General features: G+C 44.6%; 1 protein-coding gene across 1 annotated transcript; it reads right to left on the bottom strand.

The window, feature by feature from the left end:
- Nucleotides 1-1,275: 1,275 nt before the first annotated feature.
- STC1 (stanniocalcin 1) lies at nt 1,276-20,704 on the bottom strand. Its single transcript, XM_054998493.1, has 4 exons — nt 20,587-20,704; nt 14,998-15,140; nt 12,322-12,533; nt 1,276-1,546 (listed from the first exon to the last, which is right to left on the bottom strand). The coding sequence occupies exons 1-4, from the start codon at nt 20,702-20,704 to the stop codon at nt 1,276-1,278; spliced, it is 744 nt and encodes a 247-aa protein (XP_054854468.1).
- Between the last annotated feature and the right edge of the window lie 3,064 nt (nt 20,705-23,768).

The raw sequence follows: 23,768 nt of genomic DNA, 5'->3' as shown, positions 1-23,768 counted from the left end.
GATTACTTCCCCCCTCTTTTTTTGGCATGCAGCCCCCATCTGCAATCTGAAGAGATGAAGTCCAGACAAGGCCATCCCAACGAGAACTTAGGCCAAGGATGGGTTTGTACTGGTTCTATGACTTACAGAAGGCCAGAACATGTGACCACACAAGTCCTTGCGACTTAACAGGGCCTTGACAAACTTCCTGCTTTACCAGCCTGCCTGGAGCTCCAAAAACAGAAAGTTGTTAGGAGTCTGGCAAGCCATATTCAGCTTGTGTGTGTGTGTGTCACAAAGCTGTACAAGCCTGGTGCGCAGCAACAATCGTGGTATCTCTATAGCCATGCAGACAGAGAACTACATTATATGGTCAGGTATTGAAAAGAACCTCAGGTTTGAGAGCATTCAAGCCACAACACTGAGATTAGGAGTCGAGATGCGATGTTCATATCTGTACATGGTCAACACACAAGTTCCACCACCATCTATACAATGTGCAACAGGTGAATTGCAGCGCATCAGCATTAGTCTACCCACCTAATAATAGCAGAGTTTAATCGAGTTGGTTCCATTCTCTAGAAACTGCAATGGTGTTTGAGCTACAGTACAGTGATAGTTTGGTGTTTGCTGAAAAAGTGCTGTTAAGATTGCTTTCGAGGTCCCCAGCTTCATTGGATTTCTTTGTGGGGAGGTGGAGGGAGGGAGGGAGAAGAGAAAAAAAATGAAGGAGACTGTGTTTCTGTTCCAGGAAGCTGGGATGGTGGGGGATTCTCCTCACCCCCAGAAACTTAGATCTATGCAGTTTATCCAGACAGGGTGACAAAATTAAGGACCAAAATTTAAAACCAGTTGCCAAGGGCCAGTCTATACATTCATACCAAGCCTGTAGAACTGTACCACTTTCAGAATGCAGATGGGGGATTGCACAAGTGAATGTTCCCTCTGCACTTCAAAAACTCTCATCTTGCAGAAAGCTGCCATTTCAAGGGAAAGTGTTCTAATCTAGCCTTCTCTAATATGCATGTGGTTTTTTTTTATGTGCAGGAGTATATACACGGGTTATGCAAGAGATGAGATTTCCCCCACCTGCACAATGACATGGTGCAACCCCAAGAGGGCTATGCCAGATCCTTTTGTTGTTGTCGAATGTGTAGGTTGGCTCAGTGTCCTTTGAAATCAGTTACAGTACATTTCTGATGCGTATTGAGTGCTAAAGAAAAACATAGTAATTTCCTACTTTGGTAGAGCTTGGATTCCGTATGCTCTCTCACTCTCTCTATGTATCACAGAACATTACACACTTTCTGCAGAAGTACGTTTCATATGGGATGGAGCAGGTCCCTCACCCCGGAGATTCCTGAAGTAGATTTTTAGCTTCTGAGGCTCAGTGATACGTCGTTGGTTGAAGTCGGATCTAGGATGGATTCGGGCGCAGTGATCCGTTTGCAGTAGGCGGAAAAGGCTGGCCATGTTCGGTCCAATTTTTGCCATCAGACTGTCTTTTATGGTACCCACAGTCTCATCATCGCATTCCAGTAAGCTTCTGATGAGCTTGTTGTAATACCTATGTTAAGACATTACAGTTAGCATCCACATTTCTTCCTTCCACTGCAAGCTACAAAGGCTAATGAACACTCAGCATTTATATAGTACCTCAGAGCAGGGCTTTTTTTCCGGGAAAAGAGGTGGTGGAACTCAGCGGGTTGCCCTCGGAGAAAATGGTCACATGGCTGGTGGCCCCACCCCCTGATCTCCAGACAGAGGGGGGGTTTAGATTGCCCTCCGTGCCGCTGAGCGGTGTGGAGGGCAGTCTAAACTCCCCTCTGTCTGGAGATCAGGGGGCGGGGCCACCAGCCATGTGACCATTTTCAAGAGGTTCCAGAACTCCGTCCCACCGTGTTCCTGCTGAAAAAAAGCCCTGACTCAGAGTGTCAGACTTGGATTTGGGAGACCCACTCGGCATGGAAGCTTGCTGGGTCTCCTTGGGCCAGTCACACACACTCAGCATAACTTACCTCATGGTGTTGGAGGAGCGGAGAACAAAGTAAGCTGCTTTGGGTCCCCACTGGATTGAATGGTGGAGAATAAATAAAAGAAATACAAATAAAACAAGGAGAGAGGATGCAGGCACCAACGCTTACCCTCCGTACCACCTGGCCAGGGATACAGATCCCGTAGGGGTATTTCCACTCCACTGATTTATCCAGGATGCAGTAAAAATGCGCTAACTTGAGCTACATGCACACACTGAGGTTTTGTGTGTGTGTGTTGCTTAAGGGTCCTGTCTCAGTGAAGTAGTGGAGTTAGGTGATTTTAGGCCCTGAACTTAATAATTGTCTTATATGGGCTGTCTTTTAGATGGTAATTTACTGCCTATTATAGGACACAGCAGGAAGGCCATTTGCCCCTGGCCTTACATTCATGAAGGATCTCAAATTTAGACTTCTGATGTTCTTGTAACCCTATTTTGGCATTTCTTCATCTTTTAATATACCAAGAACCTCAAAATAAGGAAGTGGCCCGGGCCACTCAATCTCTGAGACAGCCTGTGGTGACGTATGCTTCAAATGTATCCTACAGCCTGCTATGGGGGCCCCACTATTGATTCCACAAGCCCTGGGCCTCGGGTCCTGATGGCACAAATCCTGCAGCAAGGCAGCAGGTGCAGGCTTTGCAGTTTGCTGCTGCTCCTGAGCAGAGAGCAGCAGCAGCAGCCTGCCCTGCAGTTACTCTTCACTATGGGTGCTGGGAGTCCATCCCTGGTTGCCAAGAGCCAAGCTACAAGTGACGCCATACACAGGTTGGACACTTGTCAGCTTCCCTCAAGTTTTGATGGGAAATGTAGGCGTCTTAGTTTTACAGCTTGGCTCTATTACAGCTGCAAGACCAGGATGCCTAAATTTCCCATCAAAACTTGAGGGAAGCTGACAAGTGTCTAGCCTGTGTACGGCGTCACTTGTAGCTTGGCTCTTAGAGAGCAGAGGTGAAACTCAGAGCAGCAGCAATTAAAGCCTGGAAGACTGATTCTGTAAGCAACACAGGCCAATGGGCCCTAAAGCTCAGCTGCCGAAAGCCGCAGGATATGGCTGCCAACCAAAATGGGTAAAATTTGTTCTATTTAGTGAGGATCAGTAAAAGTATTGTGTTCTGGCTGTGTGAGGCCCTCGAACATGTATGGCCCCAGTATTTGCCTCTGTTTGCTGATTCTCCCATCTGTCCTTCCCTGCCACTCAATCCACCTGTCCTATCCATAGGTATTTGGGGATGGTGGGTGGGGTGGTGGCGGCTGCAGCTCCTGTTTGCCACTTCTGCCTTTCTAGGTGAAGCAGCAGCTCCCTCCCCCTCCTCCTTCAGCATCTCCTACATATGCCAAAGAGGACAGGTGCTCCAGCCGAGGAGCATTGCCTGTGCAAGTGCAGACACATTCCTCTATTTTAGGGGAAGTTTATCCTCCCCCTCCACACACACTTCATTTTTTCCTATTTTTCTGCAAACTTGGGGTCTCCCTCAAGTTGAAAGAAAAAGTCTCCCTTCTCTTCTGATCTGCAGGAGGGGCCCTGTTGAGAATGAGATGTTACAAATACGGAGGGTCACGAGATGCAGTAACAATATCAGAAATTTGAGACCACCTAAACAGCTTCTATACAAATACTTCTCATGTAATTCTGTAGTAACAATTGCCACTCAATAAATACAATAATAAATCGTTTCCATTTCATTTACAAATGAACACAGTCTTCCTCTCCAGATCTATAAAGTGCTAGTGCAAAATTCAGCTGTTGGTATCACCCACGACCATTCTGTTCCATACAACTATTCAGAATAAATCTCATTCTGCATATAATTAATTGTCCATAAGATCGTGGGTCCATTTATAGGTCCAATAGCACGCAGGTGGATACAACCGTCTGATGGGATGACCGGTTGGAGGTCCCGTTTCCAAATCTCTTTTTCAAAGATAGAAGATATTCCGACATAATTTTCAATACGCAAGGACTTTCATTAAGATCACCATTAACACAATGTCGGGTGCTGCTCCAAAAGAAGGCTTGGACAATTAATTATATGCAGAATGAGATTTATTCTGAATAGTTGTATGGAACAGAATGGTCGTGAGTGATACCAACAGCTGAATTTTGCACTAGCACTTTATAGGTCTGGAGAGGAAGACTGTGTGCATTTGTAAATGAAATGTAATGAAATGGAAATGATTTATTATTGTATTTATTGAGTGGCAATTGTTACTACTGAATTACATGACAAGTATTTGTACAGAAGCTGTTTAAAAGAGCTTTATTTTGTTAAGAGAATTAGATGCTGACATGCATATTTGGCAGTTGGAGACAGGTTTTGCAGGCACTTTGAAATATCTCAAATATGGGTATCATTTACATGCAACCACAACGGTGGTAGAGTCAGCGACACCCAGGGCAATCTGGCACATCTGGGGGCTGAATGATGCAACCAAGTGGATGGGGCAGCATTTGTGGGTTTTCCTCATAGAATGGCACCCGCGGCCCCCAACTGCTTAGGTCTACCTTACAAAATAACAGCTTTCATTCAGCTATGTCCAAAGGACACTTTATTTGCAGTTTAATGCAAGGCTGGTACTAAACATTTGATGCCTGCTCCCAAGGAATCAAATATTTCCCAGCCCACAGCAGTAGCTCCAGAGTTGTAAGACATCTTTCATTTAAAGAAGGGCATTTTCTCATGTGATGCTAAAACTCCGTTTAGAATGGAATGCGTCCATTCTGAATGGCAATGTGAACCAGAATGTGGAAGATGGCCAATTTTAAATCAAATTATATTCTAATCAATGTAGTTTTTCATTCTTTTACAGGCACAGGGAATGTAAAAGGCCACTTAAGGAATCATGCAGTTAGCCCATTCAAGAATGCCTTTATCCATTTTGAGCGGGAGGACTGGCTGTTGAAGGTGACACTTTATAAGAGACGTCTTCAGGTTTTACCAGCAGCCTAGTCAGTTCCACCTCCCATGGCAGCCCCCACCTTAGAACAGAGCACCAGTGCTCCAGTCTCAATATAATGCAGACATGGGAAAAGGGCAGCAATGAAACTTTGTTGCTTCGCATCAGCAGTGTCATGGGTAATATCCAATAAGTGCTTATGACACTTGTGTTCCAGCAAACACTCTAACCAGTAAAAGCCTAGCTAACTGGGAACAGAATTTCATATTTCCAGCAACTCTATACAGCAGATCAAGTATTGGAAAAACTAAACTTTCCCTAAATGGTAGACTGACTTTAAGGGAAGCTATTTGGATCCTATGCGACAAAATGTGCAACTGTTTAACACAGGCATACGTACACTATAAACATACTAGTTGAGGGAGCTAATTCACTTCATAGAGCTACAATTCCTGGTTCCCTGGGGAAAGGATTGATTAAATTAGTTTTGGTCTCTAGTATACATATTAATTTATACTGCAGTTTACAGAGGCCTAAATTGTTATCTGAAAACAACTAATTTTCTTTGTTAGTAGAAAAGAAACAGTATATCTAATTCTCAACATGGCCAAATTTATGGATACTTAAATCCAGAGACTGGAGCCATGAACAGACAGGAACCATCTATCTACAAACCTGAAAGTGCCCAGGGTTTGAAGAAAAATCTGAAATCTAAAAATAAATACATTGGGGTGTTACCCTCCCAGTAATAAAAGCAGTGCCTCTAGCTTTAAGAAATGAATGCCCTCAATGACTGTTGCTAGGCAACCACACAGTATTGCCAGTCTTCAAACCTTGGTTTCTGTCAGTAAAAGGCAAAGGGAAGGGTACGGGCCCTTTCCAGGGCTGTTTTGGCCTTTGAGGGAGGACTTGTAAGGGTCAGGCCTGACAGCAACCATCAACCAACTTGCACTACATAACTGGCATGACTCACCCAGGACTGGTAACTAAGCAGCCCCCTCCCCCGCAAGCTAGTATGATATAGTAGCAAGAGTGTCAGTCTAGGATCTGTAAGACTCTTCCTTGGGACAATCACACATTATCACCCTAATTTACCTCACAGGATTGTTGTGAGGATAAAATGGGAGAGAGGAAAATGATGTAAGCTGCTTTGGATCCCCACTATGGAAAAAAGTGTTGTATAAACTAATTAATAAATATAGCCAATGATGGAGGGGGAAAAATAAAAAGTACATTTGTGAGTGGGTGAGGAAGCAAGAAGGAAGTTGGGAAAGGTGCAGATGTGGGGGGATTGTATGGAGGAGGGAAAGAGGGAATAGTGTGGAGAAAGATTCGGGGGAACATAAGGTGGTCATTTCAAGTCTTTGTGGGTACCGCACCATGCAACTGGGCCTGGCCTACCAGCCAGCACTGTTTATCTGAGTCATAGTTTTCTGCAGATGGAGGCTGCCAGGGTGGGTGGTGATAGAGGGAAAGCTGGAGAAACTGGGTCAGGTAAAGGTGGGCAGGCAGGCTGATGTGTGGGAAAGAGAAGTAATCCAAGAAAGTGGAAAGACTATGGGGGCTTTCAAAGAAAAGGGAAATAGTGGAGGAAGAAATGAGATGTACCCCCCCCCACTCCTTGTGAACCCCCCATTTGCACATCCTATTACTGTTGTACATCCTATTATGGCAAGCTTGCTCATTTTTTCATCAGAAAACCTGACAGCATGCTACCCTTTTCCCTCTGGCTTTTGAGTACGATCAGATGTGCTGAATTACCAAATTAGGAACACACAAATATTTAGTTTAAAGTCAGGTTTAGGGTTACGGTTTTCTTACGGAATGGATTAGTGAAGCATCCTTCATTGAGCTGCTGGAACTATATGTATGAGTAATATTGTTAAACTGATTGATTGTTCAACCTACTTTCCAACACTTTCCAACATTTAATCCACTTTCAATGAAATGTTGTAACTGTGAATACTACGAACATTTCTTGTTGTGCTCAATTCTTCTGTGGCTCCACAAACCACATTGCACCTATTCACGTCTGATATTGATAATGCATGTAATCTTTAAATATAAAGGACATGGAAAGTACTGCACATTTAAAAAACCAGCTTCCTGCAGAGTCAGGGCCTGTTGTCCATGTGACCTTTGTAACAAGAGTATGTGTTTAAGTGGGGTTTTCAGTAGGCAGCTGGCCCTCCAAGCAGTGTTTACCATAAATCAGTGGTATGCAGTGTCTTGGGAACCACCTGTGGCTCTTTGGAATACCACATATGGGTCTTCAGAGAAATGTTCCCCAATATGGCACTTACCCAATTTTAGGAAAGTGGGCAAAGCCCTTGCCTGGTGGGACTAGTGATTGGTTGTTGGTTCCTACCTTGAAACAGCTGCTGCCAGGAGAAATGGGTAAGCAGTGAGCCTCCCTGAGGTGCAGGCCTCTGGCTAGGGATAGAAGTAAATACACATCTCTGGGGCCACAGAGATCCATATACCTTCTGAACAGGATTTTTCATAGTTTGCTTCCATTTTAACTTAAGCTTTTCTGTAGTAATTGAAAACCTCTCATAGCAACTAGTTTGGCACATAGCAGTTAAGTGGTTGGGTTGCGAATCAACACTCTGTTGGTTCAAATCCCACTATTGCCATGGACTCAGCAGGAGGTCTAGGGTAAGCAATGCCTCTCAGCTCCAACTTCCCACCTGTATTGTGGGGATAATAACACTGACTTTGTTCACTGTTCTAAGTGGGGCACTAATCTGTCTACAAGAGCTGTATATAAATCATTATTAAGTACAGTACCCCTCTCGCATGCTATTTCAAAGTGGGTGCAGCAACCCATTCTGCCTATCTTGCCTTTCTGGGCAAAGCTACATGTTCAGTTAAGAGTTCCATAAATGGAACTCCAGACATGTTTGGCCCTGAAAAGCAGCCCAGGGGAGGGAGAAGGCTCCAGTATGGATTGGGGCTATTGTGGTGGTAATGGTAAACCTTTTTTTGTTAATAAATAACAACTGTGGGAAGTACCTGTATGCTTCCCCAATGGAGCCAATAGTAGCTGGCTAGGGCCACTTCAGATCGAGGGAAAGGGAGGGGGTGATGCTCTCCTTTCCATCAATCCTGATATGAATCAAGTCTATGTGCCTTGAGGGGCTGCTGGGCCAAACAACTCAGCAGAAGAGTTGAAATGTGCATATAAAGTCCTATGTGGACTGGGACCTGCGTATCTTCAGGACCGCCTGTCCTTGTATGTGCCCCAGAGGACGCTTTGATCTAGCGATAAACAGCCATTAATGGTCCCTGGCCCCAGGGAGGCCCGCCTAGCATCAACCAGAGCCAGGGCCTTTTTGGTCCTGGCTCCAACCTTGTGCAACACTCTGTCTAATGAGACCAGGGCCTGGCAGGATCTGTTATCGTTCTGCTGGGCCTGTATGATGGAGCTGTTCCGCCAGGCATATGGTTGATGCTGGGTAGGGCCCCCGCCAGCCAAATAGGATAGAATGGGGCCCTCCTTATCAGAACATCCACCTCCAAAAGAAATTTTTTCTCTTCTTAATTATCTTTAGTGACAGTCGGAAATGGATTAAATGAATTATTTTTGTGCTGCTTTGTACTTGTATTTTAAATATTTATATTGTATTTATTGTGTTTTAACTGCAAATTTTAAGGTGCATAAATGTAATCCGCCCTGAGCCTGCCAGTGTGGGGAGGGCGGAATAGAAATTGAAACACAAAATTTGAATCCTCCACATGGGGGTACAGCTGTTTTACAACATCTGTTCTTGGTAGAGTTTGTAGGACAGATGTACAGGTTTAATGTTTTTTGGTAAAACACATTCCAAGGGCAGTACTATAGGAGTTAGCTGAAGTTCAGTTATTCTTTCCTCCACTCCTACTGCATTTATAATGAGGACGTGAAGGGAATTCACAAGCTCTGTTTCCAAAGTTCTTGGCAAGTTGGAAAACCCCATGACTGTTCCTAAGTCTCTGTTTGGCACCACTGCACCTTTCCCTTAAAACCAAACTGGCTTGTAACTGTTGCCACTAGCAAATCTGAACGTATCTTTCACGCAGGATGGATTTGCCCATCCAGCACTCTGGATCTACATCGCCGTTTAGAGGCTTTGCCTAGTTGCTACGTCTCCCATTTTGCCTCTACAATCTAGTGCAGGGATGATCTATTTCACTTTTGAGCCACTGCACTCAAGGGATGGCAAAGCTACCCACTGCCCCTCCCCTTTACCACACCTTAAGTACAGCAAGACTGAACTGGCCTAGTGTGTTAACAGAGATCAGACCTACAGCATTCAAAATATAAGAAAATGTAATATGCAAAAATAAAAAGAGTACATATGGGGTCTGTTGAAGCATCAGGCTGAGCAACAATACAAAAAATGGTGAGAATGAGTACACTCCCTTCACTCAGTCCTTATCCTAAATGATCTTTAAATAGGATAGGCTAATAATTCTTGAAGCTGCAGCATTTAAAAGGCTATCATTTTCATTCTCAGAAGTGAGACTTCTCCTCATTGTCCCATCACGTGGACAAGATGGAGTCCCTAGGTGTAGTCCTTCAGGGCTTGCTCCCATCCAAAAAGAAGAGCAAGATGGAAGAGAGCTTATTTTCTCTTGTCCAGAGAATTCAGACTCTCCCCTTCAAAAGTCCACCGCCCCTCTCCTCAGGGTTGTTCTCCCTGCCTCAAGAGGGAGACATTTCTGTCTAGCCATTCAGTTATCCCGATCTCTATCTTTTGGACAGGACATTTTGGCAAGTTGTAAGATGGTAAATCTGTTGTTCTACTTCAGTTAGACCCATTAGCATCTGTTAGCACAAAAGTAGTCCTCTGTCCAATTACTCTATCAAAGAACAGGGGTCCCATCATGATACAAACAGAAAGCCAAGAAGGACATTTATATGTTTACAGACATTCTGTTACTACTACTGGCATGTTAAAAGGTCGCAGATGGATAATCCATAGCTGGCAGAATCGGCAGGAGATGGCACGTCACGCTTGCAGGTGGACACGGGGACTGACGGAGAGCACGTTCTTAGTCATTATTATGAAAACCCAGCATCCTTCCAGTTGAGAACCAAAGCTCTTGATGGCTTATTGCCAGCTGTGAGTTTGGAGCTGGGTTCCAATTCATAAACAGGGTATAGTCCCAATGACTGAATTATTGGGCTGAATTCTAGGGTGGGAGGCATTTCTCAAGAAAAGAAACTAATGTGCAAGGGGTCTTTAACTTTGGTGAAACGATGGACAAAAAGATTGCCATTTCCCCAGTTAAGAAACTTACCGGGACAGAAGTTTCCTTCAGTATTTTTATTAACTTAATTTACACCCATCTTTCTCCCCAGTGGGGACCCCAAGTGGTCACCATCCTCTTCATCTCCGTTTTGTCTCACAGCAGCCCCGTGAGGTAGGCTAGACTGAGAACGTGACTGGGTGAAAGTCGCTCAGCAAGCCTCCACAGCAGAATAGTCATTTGAACTCAGGGCCCCAAATCCTAGTCCAACACTCTACCCACTCTACCCACACCGCCTCTTTAGGAAGGGTAAAACAACAGTACTCTTTGGAGGAAGATGGTTGAACACTCCTCCTCAGAAAAATCATAGCCCCAGAAGTTGCCTCTCCCCCGAGAAGTCTGAAAAGGATCCTGGAACTAAATAAAGTACTGTTCTGCCTTAAGTATCCTTTCCGTTGCACAGGTAAGACCTGCACCTATACCAAGAGGGTTGTGACTGCTGCTTGGTCCTCCTCTCTGATACTCCAAGCCCTTCTCCAAATTAAGTCCCTAGCTCTTTTATGTATAAGGAAACAGACATTATTCTGGCTAAACACAAACCAAAACACATCTGCTGCAAAACACATACATCAACTCATAATCCAGGTCCTTTCCCCCTTCCAGAAGCCATTGCTTCAGATCAAAGTTATAGTCTATTTTAAACCAAACAGGAAGCATCCGTCCAGCAGAACCCCCCAGCCTTCCCCAACTGAACCACTATTAGCGACTAACCACAGGAAGGTGCTCTGGCCTTTTAATGACTTCCTGTTTGAGCTGGTGCCAACTGGTACATTCTTAGCTATGGGTTAGATGAGAAAGCAGGATGCACAGGGACTTCAGTGTAAACTTATCAGCTGAGAAATCCTGTTGAATTTCTTTTTAGAAGCCCTTTAGCTTCAGCCCCTCCAATACTGCACATTGAGGACTCCTCTTGACTGCTTAATTCCCCCCTGTGGAAATAGCTCTCTCCATTTATGTTCTGTGTTCTCTCCTAACCTTAGTAAAAAGTGGAACAACTGCTGGGAATTATTTGCTGCAGAGTTGCTGCAACATTTCTCTGCAGCATTGCGGTTTTTCAAAAAGACATGGTTCCTTCACGATAGGTTGCCCCCCCCCCCAAAGAGCTGAATGACGCCCTTTACCTGTAGGCAGTTGCTAATTTCCTTCAAGTTGAAGTGTGGGAGATACTGACAGCATGTTGAAACATGAGGCTTACATTGGTAGAGGGCAGCGTTCCCCAAGTGATATCCTCACAAATACCGAAAAGGCAAGGTTTTACCTTCCCTATATAGCAAGCCGAGTGCTTCCATAATCTATGCCTTGCAAAGTTTAAAGCTCTTATAATGCCTGATTTCCTTATAATTCCCTCCTTAAGTTTAAGGGTCAAGTTTGCCTCTATTTTTTTTGCAAATTACCTCTGTTGCACTGTTATCCTATCATTCCTCCATGGAGCACAGAGTGGCATACATGGTTATGCCCTTTGCCAGATTACCCTATCACCTAGGGCTGGGCTTAGAGAAAGCAGCTCTCTCCCCCTCCAAGCAATCACCAAATGATCTGAACTGAATGAGGATTTGAACTCAAGTCTCCTCAGTCTTAGCCTGACACTAACTACTGTGGCTCTCAGTTGAAGAATGACATGCTGTGGGAGGAGGAAGAACAGGAAAAAAATGCAGGAAGCGCTAAGCTTAGGACACACCACAGGGGACATAGCTCATTATGCTTCACCACTCTGGAAGCAAATATAGTCAAGCTGTAGCTCAGTGACAGAGTACCTGCTTTATGTACACAGAAGGTCCCAGGTTCTGTCCCTGCCTCATCTGTTTAAAAGGCTTCCATGGCAGGCACCGGGAAAGATAATTCTCTGCCTCAGTTCTTGGAAAGCTAGTTGGCATAGACAATACCAAATGAGATGGATCATTTGTCTGACTCAGTATAAGATAGTTTCATGTGTCATATGTCAAGGCTTATTTACACTGATTGAGTGACAGACAGCTTTTGGTTCCTGTTCCATCTGATGCAGAAAGGAAGTTGTTCTACACCCATATCGCTCAGGTGCAAGGCCAGTTTGCCAAGCATGTAAACATGTCCTCAGAACAAGCTATCCATGTTTTTGAACAAGACAGTGAACCTACCTGTTTGAGAAGTGGTTTGGAAGCTGGACCACTTCTGCAATAGCTTCTGGATTTCTCCTAGCAGCACTGCATATGTCCTGTTTCCTGTAACACTCCTCCTGCACCTCAGAGATCATTCGCTGGAATGTGGAGCACCTCCGAATAGAAAGGAAAACCTTGGAGGTGATGCCATTTGCGATGCACTTCAAACTCTCCTTGACAAAGGCTTTCCCCTGCAGACAAAGCAATGTATTAGTGCACAAACACACACATGGATTAAAACAATGCAAACCCGTATCTCTGTAGCGCCAATGCACTCTGGCCAGCCATATGAATCACCTATAAAGTACTAGAGAATCGGCACATATGAAGTTTACATGGCAAAATTGACCCATGTTCAGTTTTCAAGCACTATTGTGCAACTTTCCCCTTATAACTCTGCAGTGCAAAGGGCTACACTTTTTTGCAAAATGAAAGCTGGGAACTAGTACAGTGTTGCAACAGACCATTAATCTTAATGTGATCTGTCAGGTACCATGTTTTTTAAAAAGCCAGAAAAATGCCTTCCACTGGGAGAGGAAGAATGGCAGCCACAGAGGCTGAGCGAGGAAAATGGCACTGATATGGGTATGACCTACAAAAGCATACACCTTCCCATCCACTTGGCAGCCAAAGGTGCTTTAACTGTGATTTTCCCAAAAAAGATTGTACTAAGCCAGGCTTTGCAGCAAAGCAAAAGAACAGGGGGATAGTACTGTCGTACTTTACATGGCTGTTGTACAGATTACTGCATGGCAGCCAATACTGAAAGCAATATACAAATCTCCAGTTATTTAACTGGATGCAAGCGATTCCTTTTCCTCATTCAAATGGGGGTTGTGAGGTTGAGGGAGAGTGGGGAGAGCTCATGACCTTAACATGGTCAAATTAGAGTTCCCAGAATTCTTTGGGGGAAACCATGACAATTATTTTGGTTTCATATATGTTTAAGTTTGTAGCATAAATATACCCTAGAGACATAAAGATGTCTTTATGATGTTAAAAGGGAGGCTGTGGGAAGAAGTCTCCGTGCAGTATCAGAGATGTGTGGAGACAGCTCCACTGGGTTTCATGTGCCTTGAGCCAAACAGTGGCAGATGCGATTTCGTCACACACTTGCTGCTGTGCAACAAACATCTTACAATGTAGCAAGAACATCTCAAAGGCAATTCTGCCACATTTCTACTTTAACTTTTAAGCGCTTTGTTTGCAATTCACAGGATTTGACAATCTACTCGTGCAGTAGAATGGAAGGCACCACAGTATCTGATGTATCAGGCACCAGGCTTATTTAGCACAGAAAGGCACTCCCTTATCCTCTGGTGGTTAAAAAAGGGGGTTAGTGGGACAGAGACTTGTAAGCTATACTGATGATCTGCTGCCCTTTGAACTATGATACTGTCAAGATTCAAGGCCAAAGGAGGACCAACTAACAGTGTCCGATGTTAGGAATGACCCCAGCATTACCTTAGATGTCAAGTTTCCAGGCCCCCATCACCGGCAACGCAAGTGCATGAGGCCAGTCTGGCTATGCACCGCCAAGAGTGGAACCTTCCTAACCCCAAACTCTCATTGCCTTTGCCAGCTTCCTCAATAGGAGTGGCAGTGTGGGAAGAACATTTGTTTCCGCTTGAAGGGGAAACATCATTCTCCACCCCACAAGACATCCTCTGCCAAGCATGTGGAAAATGTACTGTCACAGACTAGAACAATTTCTAAACTGAATTTTTGCAGATTTATCAGCCCTAGAATTTATCTGCTAAAGGTTCTGTTATTCAAGTGACAGCCCTAACTGAAAGAGTTCTCTTAAGTGGTGGTATTACGCTTCCAGCTGCTGAAGCACCCAAGCTCTTTGCAAACACGTTTATAGTTCAGGTGACTGACAACTCAATCCTTTTGCATGCGGCCAGCTGCTTTTCACCTGGCTTTGCATGCACTGTGCTTCTGAGAGAGAGGTCACTCCCCATTTATCAAAAGGATAGATTAACAATGGCGGATCAGAGCCATGCACATTTACCACTGCCTGCAAAACGTCATGTGCTCACAACAGACAAATCAAACTGCATACAGTACTGTGGTAATACTGTGGTAATAATCCACCTCCATTTTTCTGTCTAGAGAGGAAAACTGATGTGGTGGTGTTTACAGTAGTGCAACACGTAGTGATGTGGATCCAGTCTTACACAACCCAGTTGCCATGAGCACTGGTGCCAATTGTGCAGGACAAAGTCAACAGCTGGATACAAATTTGTGCCTAAATGAGGAACAGATACTTGCTATAGTCAGGGCTATGTCCATGTTGAGATTGTACTGTATAATAGAAAAATATATCATTGTGGTAGGATTGGACATTGCCAAGAGTCTCAGCTTTCTTTTTCTTAAAAGAACAAGTTTCTAGCTCCTGCGTTTGCAGAGTGTGAGATAAGACAATCTCAGAAAAGTGCAAACATAATTGTGCATGATTCCCAGGGCAGAAATTCTCACTAGTTCTATGTCCTGTATATAATGTTAAGCACATGTGCTTAACTGGCATACTGTTACATAGTCTGCAGAATGTAAAAGAAGCAGAATTCTAAGTACAACCCTGGGCACAGTGTTCACCAGTAGCAGGATTACATCAACAGGGATACAAGTGGAAAGACATTGTGTGTACCATACCTGAGTGTCAAATTTAGCAGCACTGTAGAGAAAGGATTTGCAGATGTCATACATGCCATCCGTGTCACATGTGGCGTTCTCCAGGCAGGCAAAAGCACCACATCCTACCTGGAGTGCACTATTTAAACATCGAACCACATCCGCTAGAAAGGGAAGGGCAAGGAAAAGGAAAAAAAAATCTTCATTTAAACTTTTATCAGGCTTATGGTTCCCATAGCTTCATTTTGAGTTAAAAGCTGCTATCAACCCAAAATTGCCAAGTCACACTTCATTCGAGGTGTTCATACACCAGTTTTTAGTGGGCATTCACTGGTAGTTCATTATATCACAAACACATTTCTTTTGTGCAGTTGCTGGTTATAATGACTGTATCACCAATACTTAATTAAATTAAGTACTAAGGCCCCCAAGAACGACAAGATCTCAAGAAGCTGTTTTGCTGCATTAGAGATGGGAATCTTACAGACATCAGTTTCTGAAGGTGCCTTGCCGTCTCTTCACCACTGCAAGGTGTGCTACGTGAATCCCTTCTTCCCTTTCGTGCTCGGAGTCAGTTAGTGACTTCCTATTTAGAGCAAGCCATGATTTGCCATTACTTTGAAACTGGCAAACTGTGGTTTGAACAGAAGCTCAAACTGCTAGTGGAAGCTAGTTTGTGATCCTGGAGGGACCCACAAGATTACCAGAATGTAAGCCAACAACTGTCTGTGGCTGCATCTAAATTAGCAATGGCTTGTGCCAAACAAACTGGTCATGCAACCATCTGAGGGCATATAGCACCAAAATCATAAACCATCCAACTAGTTTTTTAAAGCTTACTTTTCATGCATCTGCAGGCTTGCAAGGAAAGCATTCTTGTAGAGTTATTAACCTCCTGGAGGAACCTGGATTCCTGCAACTGACCTGTAGACTTTAGAGATCAGTTCCCCTGTTATAAATAGCAGCTCTGGAGGGTGAACTCTATGGTATATCACAGAGAGCACATCTCCACTTATCTCCCACCCCCCCTTCTTAAATTCTACCCTCCCCATTTACTGTTCTCAAATCTTCAGGAATTTCCCAAGCTGGAGCTGGCAACCCTAACTTTGCAGCATGTATAGACTGACCCTTCACCAAGTCACCACAGCCCATCCTCTTGCTTCTGGTTTTGGGGAGCCTACATTAGAGGGTATTGTTTGCAAATACTGGAGCCTTTCTTCTTACAGATAAAAGTGGCAGAGGCATTAGGGCTACGGATACGTTATTATTGCAACGTAACACAAGTGTTCCCTTATGCAATCCACTTCCACAACAGAAGAGGCAACACACCACAAATTATTCATGCAATTAGACAGTAGCCTAGTTCAGATGCAGTGGCCAAACCACAGTTAACACATGAAGTTGCCTTATACCAAACTGGACCAGAGGACCCTCCAGTTCAAGGTTCTTGAATGGGAGTGGCTCACTTGGGCCTCAGGGAGAGAAAGGACCCCAATCCTTGTTATCCAAGATCCTTTAAAATTGTTCAGTTGTCAGATCCATCCACTCCTTCCTTTCCCTGTTCTGTGATGTGCCTGGCAGTTTGCCCCTCTGCCTGTTGATCTCTGGTGATCAGTAAGAGATGGCAATCTACTCTGCGACTGCCCACTACTGGCCAATGGGCGCACATATCTCCATGATGATGTCACTTCCAGAAGTGATATTGTCATGTGGGCGGCGGCAGCAGCAGCGCACACTTCGAGCCAGGGCCAATTCCATAAGGATTAGCCCCATAATATGGTAAGTGTTGCATCCCCCAAGCCCCCTCCCAATCTCCTGGTGGTTACCAGGGCAACCAAGCAACCCTATTTACTGTGATCTTACCTGAAAAAAATCACAGCAAAGCTTGGGGGGGGAGGGGCTGCCATGTGGATGGCAAAGTCCAGATCTTTCCCTGTTCTGCTCACACTGATAGACAGTGAATCAGTGCAACTAATAACAACTGGAGATGTGAAGGCCCAGAAACACCTCCCCCCCCCCATTTCCCCCTCAGCAAGGACTCCTTTTTAAGGAAAAGTGGGAATTTGCAGGAGCACTATAAAAACACTCATGAAAAAAATCTGAGGATTTTCAATTTTTCTATTGGAAAAATTAGGAAATTTGGGGGAGCACTGGGGAAAAACCTCCTTCCCTCCTTTTGTAATGAGACAAACGAAAGACAAAGTTTTACTGAAAATGTGTACTATGAAAATTTTTATGTAAGACAACTTAAAGCATCAGATAACTTTAACTCTTATCTGTAATGCAGGTGTATACCTCCATTTTTAAAAGTTAAATGTGAATAGTTTTGGCAATAATGTAATAGTACATTATTAAAGAGTTCAATGTTTTCAATTTTCTAAAGTTTAATTTGTATCAAAATATGCCGATATTCCTACCTACTATGACCATATGAGAGTATTTCTGTCCAAATAATACACTTTCTTTTATTTACAATAGAATTTATTTTCTACCGTCAACTTTTATTTTTTTCATACCTCTCCAATGACAGAAATTAAGATTCATGTGCTATGGTAGCAAAGGGTGCAGCAGTTTGCAACTCTTTGTCAAATATTAGGAATATTTGCAATTTTTTTTGCAAATTGCTGTGTCAATGGCAAAGGTCAAGTTTATCAAACCTTGCCAATGATTGTTTGGTATTAGAGTCAGCTTTAGGATTCGGAGAAGCCCAGCCAAGATGGTCTCCAGGCCCTCCCTCCACCAAGCTTTACCCTCTTGGTATCAGGTATGCAGCACAATTATTCAGAGCTTAAAAAGGAGCATGGATGTCCTGCTTCATTCCCTCTAAGCACCTGCCCAAGCAGTCCATGCTGGAAGAATCTCCCATCTTGGTGGGAAAGGACAGGACACAGGTCTCGGCAGGCGCCTGACCATGGCAACCTTTACTATTTGCTCTGGTCAACTTGCAGAGAAGAGCTTTTGCCAAAAATGTTGATGGATGGGAGGGCTGATGTGGAGAGGAAGCTATCCCATGTATGGTTGATTAAGGCCTTTTTGCTTGGGTTACTGAAGCCATTTTGCTGCCAGATGGTGCCCCCTCCCCTTCCTTCCATGATAACTCCAGAGGGGTAACCATGACTCTGGTTTATTTTCTCTTCTTTCCACTAATCAGCATTTGGCACACTCCACCAGAAAGGATAAAGATACTTAATTGCCAATGTCATTAGTTTCATTGGGACTTTTTCCTGAATCCCTTTTCTAGTGGACTGTATCCTAATCAAATAAAGAGAGCTGCCAGCCTCCATATCTGCCACCCTGAATGATGCCACCCCCAACAATCCCCCCTAGATAGCAATTTCACTTCGTCGAATGGGAGGGTGGCCTCTGCTAATCAGGACTTTAAAGTCACTGTAGAAGGGAATCAGCATTCTGTACATTTAGCTTGCTAATTCCAAGAGGGGGCAAGGGACTTACTGAGAGGCTCTTCTAGTTCCTGGCCTAAAATACTGGAGCATTATAGCAGGAAACTGCAGTCCTAAGAAATACAAATATTGATACTGTATTCTGTATCTATTATACTGTTAAACTGATGGAAATATGAAATTGCCCTATCCCAAGACAGATCCTTGGTCCATGTAAACCAGCATTGTGTCTCTGTTATCTGCTATCTGATCCATTCACTGGAGATGCTGAGAGTTAAATCTTTGATCTTCTGCATGCAAAGCACACGCTCAGCCAATGATCCACTGTCCCTCTCCTTTGCAGTGAAGGGTCACTGTTGGGACACCTGGTTGGGCATTGCAGCATACAGTAAGAAGCAGGGCAGCAGTTCACAGATCAAGTAAGTGATCCATAACCTGGGGCATCCCCATAGCTGACACCATAGGACCAGCATGGCAGTTTTCATCCCACCTGTTGTACAGACAGGCAATTGATGTAGCATATATACTGAAGCACCTGTGTTAATGGACTGTGCCCTGTTCAAATAAGCAACATGTAGCTATGGTCTTGGATGATCATTTTTTTCCAGTCTGATTAGAGAAGGTGGCATATCAGGCAGTTGGTCACTAAAACAGGTTTTCCAATTCTGATAAGTGGCATGCAAAGCCTCAATTAAGATTTCATGGAGAAAAACCTAGTGCTGGAGCCATGGTTGCTGCTGGAGCATCATTAAGATAAAGCCATGATGGTTTTTCTCTGAGTTATGCAAAACAGAATTATATTTAAATCAAAGATGTCATGAGAATTCTCTCCTAGCATATTTCCTTTAGATTAATGGGCATTAACCTCATCTGTGAGCTGAATTGCTACTCAGTCATGCATCACCTTGAAGGACAGAAACATTACTTTTCCCCCACCTATCATATTACAGGCATTATGGATGAAGTGTGAAACAAGATTACTACATTAATATTCTACTTTTCCAGAGGAACTGAGGATGTTCAGAAATCCAAATATAAAAACCCCAAACCTTGAACTCCTAATCTTAACTAGGAGAAGAGCTGCTCTTAAGAAAAAAAGACTTATTGTATATGACTGGAGAAGACAAATATTTGCTACAATTAGATTCCCCACAATCCATCCCTCACTATCTTTATAACTCATTTTCATGAAGATACAGTTTCCATGGATTCAAGTTATAACTTTACATCCAGCAGGCTTAATATGCATTAGGGTTCCTTATTGTTTTAGGCATGCTGGAATAACCAAGACCCTATGTTTCTATAGCAACCAAGTACAAAAGGAAATTGAGCAAATACCCTAGTACGGCGCTGCAGAACCCTGCAGATCTGAAATAAAAACCTCTCTTAGTAAGTGTCAAATTAGGAAAGTGCACTTGCCTTTATTTAAAGGGGTGTTAAAGATGGAAGCTATGCCTACAGCGTGGAAAGTAAGAGAAACTGCAAGCGATTCAGTTTTCATTTTTCTCTTACACAGAAGGCTAGTTAGCAGGCTAGAATCCAATTCACATATGGAAACGGCTTGTGAGGTTACACGTTGCTAAGATTGTATTACTGGTGGGGGGAGGGGAATCAGATTTTTAAAAGAAGTTAGAAGCCAGACCAAGATGGCACATCTGTGGAGGAAGATCTTAAGGGATCTTTCACACACCTCCTCATGCGCACAGGTATATGTGAGCATATATCTGTTTAGGTATAAAGTAAGCCTATTTCTAGGAGATGGGAACTATTTTGGAGACAGAAGTGAAGCAAAGGGGAAGTTTCACCTACAGGAGAGCAAAAGAAGCAGCCCAGCCAAGGAGTGAAGATGCAATGGAGCACATGTAACAAGATCTAGAATCTCTTGTTTAAATAACCAGAACAACCGCGGGCTCAATTACAAACCAGCTGCCGAAAGGAAGGCTTCCGCCTCTCCATAACGGGCAAGGAAGGCTTTCCTGAGACATCTCATTACACGGCAGTTTCCAGCTGCCAGCCATAAGGCGGGGGGAGGAAGAGAAGAGCAAGGAGCGAGGGACGTGCACATGCACCGGGAAGTTCTCCTGCGCGGCTCCCGTTCGTTTCAGCGGTCCAGAGGATGGGCGTGCAGGCGCGGCAGCGAGAGAAAGACTTGCAAGCAGCGAGGAAGGAGCAGCACATCAAGCCTTTGCGAAGCGGGGAAGGGCTTTACCTGAGGTCTGGGCGGCGAGCCTCGCCTTCCTGGGGCTGACCGAATCATTTTGCTCAGCTTCATAGGATGCAGAAACGCCAACCGCCAGCAGCAGGAGAATCGCGGACTTTCGGAGCATTCTCCGGGAAGTTTCCGCTAAGTTTGTGCTGCCTTCTCCGCTGGCTCCGGCGCGCTCCTCTTTCGCTCGCTCGCTCGCTCTGCCCACCTCCCTGGCTTCAGCAAAGACGCGGAGCTGGATGCTGAAGGAGCGCGATCGCCGCGGCCACAGCGTCTGCTCCACTTGTGTCCCCCAAGCCACTGCTGCTCACTGCAGGTGACAAACCTGGAGCTCTTATAGCCGGCCTTATCTAGTTTCCGCCCCCCTCACCCCACCCACCCAGGATCAGAAACCAATCAGGAGATGTGGTGGGCAGCCAATGGGAGGCTGTGCTCATTCAAGCGCAGGGGGCCTGGAAGTTTGCAGGGAGAATTTTTCCAGCCTATTAAAAGAAACTTCCAGCAAGAATAATTCCCTTTCCGAAAAGTTAAATTTTCATCAAAGTAAAATGAAGTGTTGGGTGGGAGTCACATTCAGGTTGAAATCTTATTGCATACTAACCATAAACTCTGTGTATTTACTAACAAGAACTGCGTGTGCTTACTAACTAAAAGCATGCATCTGGCCTGCACAAGGATGGACCGCCAAGTTTTTTCTAAGAGCACCTGCTGCCCTAAGGAGTTATTTAAATTATGCTTTAACCCTACTTTAAGCACAAAAAAAGATACCCATAGTCGCTTACAGCAGTTAAAACCCAGTACACATATCGATTAGCCCTTGGAGGGCAGCATGGTCTTGTCCAATCTCATCAGATCTTGGAAGCTAAGCAGGTTGTGTGACCACCAAGGAAGACTCTGCCGGGGAAGGCACTGGCATACCGCCTCTGCTTCTCACTTGCCTTGGAAGTCCTTGCTGGGATCACCATAAAACGATGGCGACTTGATGGCGAATGCACAAACACACCTCAATTAAAACATCATTTAGAAAGGTGCTTGGGGAGAAGGTTCTCAAGTTGCCGTGTAGGCTGGGCATGATGGAAGTATGCCTGGCTGTCTCTTGGCCCTCTGCCCTCAGATTGGTAGTTGGCAGCTGGGAAGAGGGGAGTACTTAGGTGGCGCTGGATCCAGGCACACTGGAAGTTTGCCTGGTTGCTCAGCAATGGCAGCTGGAAGGAGGAGGGAGGTGGCTCATAGTTGGAGCTGGATACAGGCAGGATGGAGTATATGTATATGGAACGACCTTTCTTTTCTGCAGTATGACAAAACAGCGTTAGAGAAAGAAAGGCAGCCATATTTTCACAGAGTGGTACAAATATTTGGGGATGACCACACATACTGGCATAGTCAGTGCTGGTCAGCAAATCATCTCCTTTCTCCCAAGATTATAGACTACATATACACAGACATTGGGTTGAAAAAAACAGGGTTGGGGTTTTTTGCTGGGGAATGACAAAGGGGGGATCCTGTTTAACCACCAAAATAGCCAGGGGGGGGAAGGGGATCGTGGGACCTGCATGACACAAGAGCCTTATGGGAGGGAGATCCGTAGTAGAGAGAAAACTGGGCAAATGAGCAAAAAAAAGCTGGCTGTCTCCAACACGTTGTAGTTCATTATTTTATATTCTTGTCCTACATGCTTCTTGGAAGTTACTCCTGTTGATTTCCTGGCAATAGTGTTGGACGCTTGGCCTCTGAACAACTTTCATGACAAAAGGACTTGTAACATGTCTTAATAACTGTATATAACTGTATATAACTAGTGAGACTTAAGTTTGAGAAATAGGTCCTTCCAGCTGAAAGGGGTGGAAGCAGAAAAATGTGAGCCGGTATGAAAGAATGCACAGTTTTGATTCAAGAAGTGATAGATCCATTCATGCATTCCGTCAATGCACTAGTCCTGGAAGCAGGCACAAGGGCCCTGCCCCCACTCCCTGCCAATGTGCGATTGCCAGCTTGCAGGCATACTGCCAATGTGCCTAGGAAGTATACCTTAGCCCTTCCTCCCTGTGATCAGAAACATTTGAAAGTAATAGCTCCCCCAATCATAGGAAGGGACTATATACACATATGCTTTCTACATGCATAGGCACAGTGCTCACAAACCAGTGATGGTGCATAGGTGGGGGTAAGGCCAATGCACTTGTGTCCATCCCTACTGTGTATGTGTGTGTGTTATTTGTATGTGCAAATGAATTATGTGTGGAGGTTGAGAGGGAAGCAGAAACCTTTTCAGGGTGCAGTATTTCTCACTCCCTCTGGATCTGATGTGGGGTGGGGTGGATCTGTTGCCAGTGAGGCTGCCGCTTTGCCTCTATTGAGGCTCTATTTACACATTTTTTTAAAAAAAATACTACAAAAATGGCACCATTTCTCCTTCAAAGGGAACTAATACAGGAAAAGCACTGCCCCTGGAACTTGTCACTGCTCAGGGAAGTGTGGTGCTTGTCACAATAGCAAATAATTTAACACAAAAAAGAAAAGAAGGATGTAATTGTGATTTGTCATCCTCTCGCTACTATCCCCGAGGAAACTCTCTCTGTAAAGTTTTTCCGTTTGCTTTACAGCTGTGTGGCTATAATACAGATGCACACATCATACTTGAACATAGGTCTCGTTCTCATGCACTGGATCTCATTTGATTTCTCTGCACTCCGCAAGTTCTCTTTGCCAGGGCTTCTTTTCTGGGAAAAGAGCTGGTGGAAATCAATGGGTTGCCAGCACAGGGGGCAACTCCTGGTGGGAGGTGGTGCCCCTGGTACCACATGCACATGTGCAAAGTGCACGCATGCTTCTGGGACTGCACAATGATGTCACTTTGGGTCAGCTGGAACAAGGAGAGGAGTTTTTAAAAAATTTAAATTGCCCTCAGTGAAAATGGTCACATGGCTGGTGGCCCTGCCCCCTGATCCCCAGACAGAGGGGAGTTTAGATTGCCCTCTGAGCCATGCGCGGAGGGCGATCTAAACTCTCCTCTGTCTGGAGATCAGGGGGCGGGGCCACCAGCCATGTGACTATTTTCAAGAGGTGCCGGAACTCCGTTCCACGACGTTCCGGCTGAAAAAAAGCCCTGCTCTTCACCATGATGGGTTCAAGGCCACCACTGAGCTTCCATGGCAGAACAGGTATGCAGTGTCCAGAGTATGACT

The sequence above is a fragment of the Eublepharis macularius genome, chromosome 14 (genome assembly GCF_028583425.1).
Source record: "Eublepharis macularius isolate TG4126 chromosome 14, MPM_Emac_v1.0, whole genome shotgun sequence".
Classification (NCBI taxonomy): Eukaryota; Metazoa; Chordata; class Lepidosauria; order Squamata; family Eublepharidae; genus Eublepharis; species Eublepharis macularius.
Note: the sequence above shows the minus strand (reverse complement) of the source record. Positions and strands in the feature narration are given on the sequence as shown.